At 42.9% G+C, this 9,492-nt stretch overlaps 1 protein-coding gene across 3 annotated transcripts in view; it reads right to left on the reverse strand.

Annotated features, from left to right (window-relative positions):
* The window catches only part of lpgat1 (lysophosphatidylglycerol acyltransferase 1), an 82,030-nt gene extending 74,849 nt beyond the window's left edge, over window positions 1-7,181 (reverse strand). Inside the window, exons 1-3 of one of the 3 annotated variants that reach the window (XM_063055827.1) lie at window positions 6,852-7,181; window positions 6,168-6,364; window positions 4,495-4,755 (exon numbers count right to left, since the gene is read on the reverse strand). In XM_063055827.1, the coding sequence (XP_062911897.1) occupies window positions 4,495-4,732 (238 nt within the window). In that variant the 5' untranslated portion in view covers window positions 4,733-4,755; window positions 6,168-6,364; window positions 6,852-7,181. Of the gene's footprint in view, window positions 1-4,494; window positions 4,756-5,141; window positions 5,416-6,167; window positions 6,365-6,851 lie in introns of those variants that run through there. The other 2 variants (XM_063055828.1, XM_063055826.1) reach the window with 2 other exon arrangements.
* Between the last annotated feature and the right edge of the window lie 2,311 nt (window positions 7,182-9,492).

Below are 9,492 nucleotides of genomic sequence, written 5' to 3' on the forward strand. Positions count from 1 at the left end.
CGAGATAGATGGTTGGGAGACCCCTGTGATCCTGTCAGCCATTCTCACAGTCCTTTGTAGGGACTTCTGGTCCGATGCTCGACTGCTCCCATACTAGATGGAGATGCAACTTGCCAGGACGCTCTCAACAGTGCTCCCGTAAAACACAGTTAATATGGAGGAAGAGCCTCCCTTTCCTCAATCTCCTTAGGAAGTGGAAATACTGCTGTGCTTTCTTGTTCAGGGTGGTGATATTAAGGGAGCAGGTGACGTCGTCCGTGATGTGAACGCCCAGGAACCTGATTCACTTAACTCTCTCTACGGAGGAGTCATGTATTCACAGAGGCAGATGCTTCAGCTGCACGTTCCAGAAGTCCACAATGATTTTCTCAAGTCTCCTCCGTGTTCAGACTTAGGCTGCTGTTCTCACTCAGTCCACCAGCTGCTCCATTTCCTCTGTATTCCGATTTACTATTGTTGTTGATGAGAGCATCTACTGTTGTGTTATCCACAAACCCGGTATTTTGGTTTGAGCTGAATCCTGCGACACAGTCGTGCGTCAGCAGTGTGGACAGCAGCAGGCTGAGCACACAGCCCTGGGGAGCACGTGCTCAGCGTAACAGGACTAGATGCTTTGCTGTCCGCATGGACTGACTGTAGTCTTTATGTTAAGAAATCCAGGATCCAGTTGCAGAGGGAGGTGTTGAGGACAATTTCCTCACCGGAGTTAAAAGCCAAAATGAAGTACAGCAGCCTGGCATACAAGACCCCATTTTCCAGGTGAGACAAGGCAGAGGCTATTGCATTGTCAGTGGGTCGATTCGAGCGATAAGCGAACTGGAAAGGGTCCAATATAGCCGGAAGAATGAATGAAGAGGTGAGCAAAGGCAAAGCTGATTCGAGGGATGAGTAGTTCTGGTGCATTGCAAAGCCAGAACGGACGTGTTCAAGATGCTTTCGGAATCGGGGATGCGGTTGGAGCGAGCGATTTGAAGGAGTCAGGGTGGAGGAGTTTTGATGCCCGTCCACCTAAACTGAGTACGAGGTTGAATCGATCTAAGTGCAGGGCCGATTTGGGAAGGTCATGAACGGCTTCGGGCTGGGCGAGGGTCTCGCCCTGGAGCATATCACTGGGCGGTGAGGTCTAGGGCTGGAGTGTATCGCTGCACCAGGGCTCAGGTCCCAATGTGAGGCATGATGTGGTGTTTGGATATTTAAATGCCGGTCCAGATAGACAGGAATTGCAGGGTGTCAGGACTGGAGGCAAGGGTCAGGCTGATTTCACTCACTCTCCTGTGATGGTCACTCCTCTCTCCGTAGCACTGAGGCTCCAATTCTGCTTTGGCTCCAGCTCCTACGTGCTTCGTGTCTGCGAGTTTTGCGGCGATTTGTCCGCTACGATGAACTGAAACTAAGGCTTGGGCCTACTCTGGCAGCACTGGGATACGGGTTTATGGACTCAATTTGGTTCAGAATGCCGTTGCTTGTTTCTATTATTGAATGATTTGTTCCCTCCCCCCTTTCTCTGCATATCGGGTGTTGGTATTCCTTTTTTTTAAATTGGGTTCTTCGAGGTTTCTTGTTTTTTGGCTGCCCATAAGCAGATGAATCTCAAGGTTGTATAATTTACACATACTTTGATAATAAATGTACTTTGAACTTTAAATAAAGCTTTATTGTGTTCCATAATAGTTGATGTTAATGCCACTGAACAATAGTAATTTAGGCAGGTTACTGTCACTTTCATTGATGGTTGCTGCCTTGAAAGTGGATTGTTCCAGAGAGTTGTTGAGTATATCAATCATCATCTCAGTTAACTGGGCTGCACAGTCTTTTAGAACCTGACCTGGTCTAATTTCAGGCTCCGCAGCCTTGCATGGGTTGACTCTGGCCATGGTCCTTCTCATCCCAGTTTCAACCAGACAAGCGTCTGCTCCCCTGGGGGGGTGGGGGGTGGGGAAGAGTGCCAGCCTCACTGGCACTTTGTTCTGTGCACCAATCCGGGCATAAAAGACATTCAGCCTGCTGGCCTGGTCACTAGCACACAGGGTAGTCTGTAAGCTTCTGAATTCCCTGCCACATGTGCCTCATGTCTCTGGCACGGCAGAAGTGGCTGTAAATTCTCTGAGGATGCTCCCATTCTGCCTTCCTGAAGCAGTGGGAAAGCACAGTTCTTTCTTCCCTGAGAACGGTCACATGGCCTGACCTCAAGGCAGCATCATGACCCCTGAGCCACGCACGTCACCTAACCCCAATGGTCTTCTACGCTTGACCACAAGCTGCTCTAAAAAAAGAAAAGCCATCTCATAGGTATTCTACAAATGCCTTCTCTTGGGATCCAGCCTGATCTAAGCTGATTCTCTTTGTCAACCTGCATATTGAAGTTCCCCACAATGATGTAACATTGACTTTCTTACATGTCTTGTCTATCTCCGGTTGTCATTTGTACCTCACATCCTGGCTTGTATACAAATCCCATTGGGGTATCTTTCCCTTACAGTGTCTTAACGCTACCAACAAAGATTCTACATCTTGCCAAGGATTGATTTTATTTTCCAGTAGAGCCATTGCCCATCTGCCAGTCATTTCAATAGGATGTGCAGCTTCCAGTTGTGATCTTCTTTCAGGCATGACTCTCTGAAGACTACAATGTGTTACTTGCCAATTTCTAATTGCGCTACAAGTTCATCCATACTGTGTCCGCTATTCACCACCCCTCTTCTCAAATTTGTCTCTATGTTGTTTGAAGTTAAATTCTTACCCCTTTCTAAGCGTTGTCTTTTTTTGTGGATGAGTGCGACGAAGGTGGATAGAAAAAATAGTTGCGCTTTGAAAGAAAAAGTGTAAAAAAAATCAATACTGCTTTAAAAATTGTTTAATGAATATGGTATCCTCCAGCAACAATGCTGTTCATTTTCCATTCCCAATCGCCCTGAATCAAAATCACAACTTGGTATTAAACACATTGAAAAGACAGGTGGGTTTCCCTCTCCAAATCCGAGTAAAGTAGTTGGGTTTTCCTACAGTAAATTATTTTTTATTGCTCTTAGTTACTTGACCACTTCAAAAGGATGAAGCTGCAGTTACACAACAGACTAAGATAAAAATAAAGAATCCACAAAGATAAAGGGAAAAAAAATGAGATTTGGAAAACAATGTCAAGCATATAGTCATGGCAAGCATGCGAACGAACTACTGAAATGTCAAATGGAATGATACTTAATTTAGTTATTTGAAATTATATCTTTCAGTTGTCATAGTGAGATTCAAGCTTTATGTATCTGGTTCAATAGGCCAGTAACAACCACTACACCGTTGTGCCTGAAATAGTCCAATAAAAATAATGCATGTGGCTTTAAGACACAGAAGTACAAGCAGGTAGGGCATTCAGCTCATCAAATCTGCTCTGCAATTCGATGACTAATTTATTATTTCTCTCAACCCCAAGTCAAGTGACATTAGAATGTCATTAAATGCTGCTAACTTAACATCTTTTTTTTTGCATTTAATATCTTACAATTTTATAAGGCTACAGACATACAGGATTAGTACCACTGCTGTTACGTTGAACTATATGTCAGATGTAAAAACAGGTCGTGCTGTTTCAGGACCTACAACATTAACCTGTTTCTCTCACGTGTGCTACTTGACTTGCTGAGTATTTCAAACATTTTGATTGTGTTTACAATACCATGCACCTGAAGTTTTGCTAAAATGGCTAAATCTTCATTTTTCTCCACAACTGACTGTCAGCTTAATGATTTGTCCAGGCCCACGGGGAACTGGGAAGATAAGAGTAATGTAGGATCACCTTCTTTATAGCTCATTGTGGCATTTCTAAATTCTTGGATTACAATCCGCCAACAAAAAGATGTGCCAAACTGAATAAACAAAAAGCAGGGAAATAAAACAAAGCAAGAAATTCCATGTACCTAATCAGACTGGGAATAACAGCAGTGACAAAGCCTGGATATAGTAGCAGTGTTGGATTTTTACATCCTCACCTGTTTTTCTTCTTAATTTATGAATATATTTTCATTATTCAAAAAGAATAAGATTCCAAGGAGAAATTACTATGGGTAAGGTGGTATTGTTTATTATAGAAAAACTACCTTTAACTCATTGCTTAGAAATTTACTTCTTACAAAAAAAAACTTACAAGTAATGATTGCTTACTGAAGCCTCTGTACATTTCTCCAGATTTCATTTTAAAGTGTCAAGTTAAGATTCTGAGTGGACTGGATATTGTTTAGTTTTGTTTCTCCACTTGAGCACAAAAAAACCTGAAAATATTCTCCCTGCCTTTCGATCATACTACATTACTAATGGACCAAACTATCGCTGAACCTTCCAAATAACAGAATAAATAAGGGCTGGTTTGAGAAGTTCAAAAACAAGTCCGTTTGCTATCCTTTTACTGATAACCAGTTTCAGTTCAGATACAACCACTATATAGACATCAAAATGTGCTTCATTTAGCAGTGCAGGATCTACACACAATTCCCAAAATCTTACCTGTGTATCCTGCTGTCCAGCCCCAGGAAGACACCATAGCCAGTAGCCATTTGAACATTATTCCTTCTATACGCCAGAACAGTTTACTGTTTAGTAATTTCAGAGGCTGAAGGGCTAATAAATACAAAACATAGGATGGAATGGCAACCAAATTGTTGATGACCATAAATGCAAATCGGATTGTCCCTTTCACCAATATCCAGCTGCTATACAGTATTTCTTTCTGAGTTATTGCCATGCTTCTACTGTTGCTGTCCGGCCCTGTAAAACAATGACAGACATTTGTACAAAACTAAAAATATTATAAATTATGCAAAAACATAAGAGGCTTGATAACAAGTTTTAAATGTCCTGTAATTGCCTGACAGATTAGAATAGGACTGGTGATATCAGGCAAAGGAACTGCTGCTAAGAGTACTGATATCCAAAATATGTAAAAGCTGGTCTTAAAATTTAAAAACACATTTGCAATTAGTCTATAAAATAATTGTTCAATCTTTCAATACTGAACTTTACTAAGTAAAATTCAGCTGCTGTAGATTCTGAAGTGACAAATGGGAGCAAAGCAACGGTTATTCAAATCAGAACCAAAATTATACCACGCAATAATCTCCTCGAAATAAACATGGCACCTTTATCTGGCATACCAAGGCTGTAGTTATACTCCATTATTTGAGTGTGATCTGCAGCTAAAAAGTATTGAAGCAATACTGTTGACTGACAGTTGCACAAAACTGCAGGGGAGCTCCCTCTGAACGCTGCAAAATATTTAAGTTGAACGCAGACAAGTGCATTCACTTTCTGAAACATTAAAGTTTATGAAGTTCTTTGGAGTAGGCCACTGAAGCATTTTAAACTTGCATTGAAATAGTCTGGAATTAGCCATGGCCAAACACCGTGATACTGAGGGACATTGGCAGAAGAGACAAAGTGTCCCTTAAGGACAAAGGGACAGGGTTAGGTCCGAGACCAGGAGAACCTCGAGAGCGCAGGAAGTATTTTCAAATTCGCCTTTGCAAAGGGCGGCGCATAGTCAGACATCAGGTGCACTGAAGGTGACGATCAATTGGTTTGGAAGCAGTCAGTGCAATTTTAAATCAACATGCCAAGGTGCAAACAATGAACCCTTATCTTACAAATTAAAATTAAATATTAATCTCTCCACTAATATTTGTTTTGAAACCGCAAAAAGCCGTATCCTACGTACACTGACAATAATGAGAAGTAAGGTGATTTGTGGGAAGTAATGCTAACATGATTTTATCAGACGGAAGTATCAAATGCTCACTAGGGGAAAGCACCTTCGAAAAAGACTTGCAACGAAGGCTTAAGCGGCGTAGATTTGGAAAAAGTGCACGCCCAAACTGAGTTGCTACTTTTTTAAAAATTTCTATTTTCTTAAGATCGGTGTTAGAACAACATAACTCGAATTACAAAAGACAAAAATAAAACATGGACTAAGTTTACAGTTTCAGCCTGTATGCACAGCGAACCTTTCAATTACACATTCAAGGGTGCACTTTACCCCTTGTCACGACTGCAAAGTAATTTACTTGATTAATAATTAGTGATAAATTTCCTCCCCAGATTTCATTTGGGAAATGTGACTAAGCAGCACCTAAATTAGAATATCTGAACCCTCATTCAAACAGATGTTTTAAAGACAATCTTACCTATGTTGTTTGTGGACCAGTATATGTAAATTGGTTTGAGATAGATGAAGGAAACAGAAAGGACGCCGGACGGTTACTATTGTGGTAGCTGGGGGTTCATGGACTGATCGCCTGGGCTGTTACTCATAGATATAACGAGGATAAGCAGCGGCTGCCTGGAGCCACAGGGCCAAGAAGCTGGTTTCCTTACTCATATCCTGACAAGAATGATAAAACATGAAATGAATACAAATAAACCATCCGGTGTTAATTCGTTCGCAATGATCCTATCTAACAAGTGGCTAATTGGCCCTTCCCTTACTCACGACCGTTCCCAGTTTTGCAAAAATATACTTCAAGTCTATGATATCTACTTTCAAGCCGATCAAGTACATCATTAAACCGCCACTGTTTCATTCTTGCACCTTCCAATATGTAAAAAGATACAAATAATCTCGCGATAGTGATCTCACGATTCACTCAAGGCAACGATATAAAACGATTCAGTTCGTCCCCAATGCGAGAAATTTGAAAAAAAGACAGGAAACTCCTTTTTCAAAACCACCCGGTTGTTTCAATGTCTCGAGATTTTTGCCCCCCACTACCCAAATTGAGGAAAGACACACATCAGATGGGAATCACGTGGCCGGCAGATCCTGGCCCTGCAGCACGCCGTGCCCGCTCGGCTCGGCGCTGCGCACTCACCGCTCCACGTTCCCGAACCTCGAACCCCGAGACATTCCACTCTCAGAACGTTCTCCTTGTCTCCCCGGCCTTCACGTAAGCAGCCATAGCCGCATGCCCCACCTCTCTCTGCACGCAATACGCGCGACGTCAGGCGTGCCTCCGAGCCGTGTTCGGGCACAAAGGAGGAGAGCACGGGAGGAACTGAGTACGTCTAAATCTAAAAAAAAATTATAAACTCCAAGGCCACTGCCATCTGGAGCAACTTATTCTGTCCTCGCAAACGGAACACCGCAGGTCTACGGGAGCAATTAGCATCAAGTAATGCCAGTCACGGTGAAAACCAATACGAGGTATTGCTCCATTAAATGTTTAAAATCATTGGGGATCACAAGTTAAGGCTCTGTCTGGTTTCTCAGACGGAGACACAATATGTCTGGATATTATTTCGTGAAACTTCCCCAGGGTTGAAAGAAACAGAAAAATGCACTAGGTAAAGTTATACTAGAGGAACTCAAACAGGAGAAAATCTGCAGAATCTGGAAATTCAAGCAACACACATTTAAAAAATGCTGGTGATTTACATAATTTACGTATTATTTAATTATTTATGGTTTTATATTGCTATATTTATACTCTTCTTAATCAATAAAGTATGACTATGTGAATGCAGCAGGCCAGGCAGCATCAAGAGGAAGAGGTACAGTCACGTTTCGGGCCAAGACCCTTCATCCTGACGAAGGGTCTCGGCTGGAAACGTCGACTGTACCTCTTCCTATAGATGCTGCCTGGCCTGCGTTCACCTGCATTTTTTATGTGTGTTACTGGAGGAACTCAGTGGATTTGCATATTTTTTCAATAGGTACATTTAATGTCAGAGAAATGTATACAATATGCATCCTGAAATTCTCTTTCTTCACAAACGTCCATAAAAACAGAGGAATGCCCCAAAGAATGAATGACAGAACCCCTCAGTTCCCCCCTCCCACGCACAAGCAGCAGCAAGGCAATGACCCCCCCCTTCCCCACCAGCAAAAAAGCATCTGCACCCCCCCCTCCACTGAGCACTCACGCGTGCAGCAAAGCATCAATAAAGATATAGACTTGCAGTACCCCAAAGTCTACTCATTCACCCCCGGTAGTTTGACATACCACATCTCTCCTTAATAAGGGGAAAAGAGGTGTCCCCGTTTCTCAGCGAGAGGGGAGACATAACAAAACAATTCGCTCAACACGCTGGAGGAACTCAGCAGGTCGAGCAGCAATCTACGGTACGACCTGCTGAGTTCCTCCAGTGTGTTGTGCGTGTTGCTTTGACCCCAGCATCTGCAGAGTATTTTGTGAAAACAATTCACTGATTTATGGGGGGGTTTTACCCCCACAAAAGCTGCTTGACTTACTGAATTTTTCCGAGCAGCTTTTTTTTGCTCTAGATTGCAGCATCTGCAATCCTTTTGTCAATGATAGAAATATTCTGTAGAATAGGTTGCTCTTGTGGAGTAAGAACACTGATGCTTGGCAACACTTAAATGCTAATGCTATTTAAACAGGTGTTAAAATCTCATTGTTTTGAGTATATTGGTTGTATAAATCATCGATAGAATATGCACCAATAAAGAGAGGTAGCCAGGCGCAGAACATACAATAGTACTGCACAGTACAGGCCCTTCGGCCCACAATGTTGTGCTGACCCTCAAACCTTGCCTCCCATATAACCCCCCACCTTAAATTCCTCCTGTCTAGTAGTCTCTTGAACTTCACTAGTGTATCTGCCTCCACCACTGACTCAGGCAGTGCATTCCATGCACCAACCACTCTCTGAGTAAAAAACCCTTCCTCTAATATCCCCCTTGAACTTCCCACCCCTTACCTTAAAGCCATGTCCTCTTGTATTGAGCAGTGGTGCCCTGGGGAAGAGGCACTGGCTCTCCACTCTTATCTATTCCTCTTAATATCTTGTATATCTCTATCGTATCTCCTCTCATCCTCCTTCTCTCCAAAGGGTAAAGCCCTAGCCCCTAATCTCTGATCATAATGCATACTCTCTAAACCAGGCAGCATCCTGGTAAATCTCCTCTGTACCCTTTCCAATGCTTCCACATCCTTCCTCTAGTGAGGCGATCAGAACTAGACACAGTACTCCAAGTGTGCCTAACCAGAGTTTTATATAGCTGCATTATTACCTCACGACTCTTAAACTCTATCCCTCGACTTATGAAACCTAACACCCCATAAGCTTTCTTAACTACCCTGTCTACCTGTGAGGCAACTTTCAGGGATCTGTGGACATGTACCCCCAGATCCCTCTGCTCCTCCACACTACCAAGTATCCTGCCATTTACTTTGTACTCTGCCTTGGAGTTTGTCCTTCCAAAGTGTACCACCTCACACTTCTCCGGGTTGAATTCCATCTGCCACTTTTCAGCTGGCTTCTGCATCTTATCAATGTCTCTCTGCAATCTTCGACAATCCTCTACACTATCCACAACACCACCAACCTTTGTGTCACCTGCAAACTTGCCAACCCATCCTACTACCCACCACGTTCAGGTCGTTAATAAAAATCACAAAAAGTCGAGGTCCCAGAACCGATCCTTGTGGAACACCACTAGTCACAACCCTCCAATCCGAATGTACTCCCTCCACCATAACCCTCTGCTTT

Source organism: Mobula hypostoma, chromosome 8, assembly GCF_963921235.1.
Source record: "Mobula hypostoma chromosome 8, sMobHyp1.1, whole genome shotgun sequence".
Classification (NCBI taxonomy): domain Eukaryota; kingdom Metazoa; phylum Chordata; class Chondrichthyes; order Myliobatiformes; family Myliobatidae; genus Mobula; species Mobula hypostoma.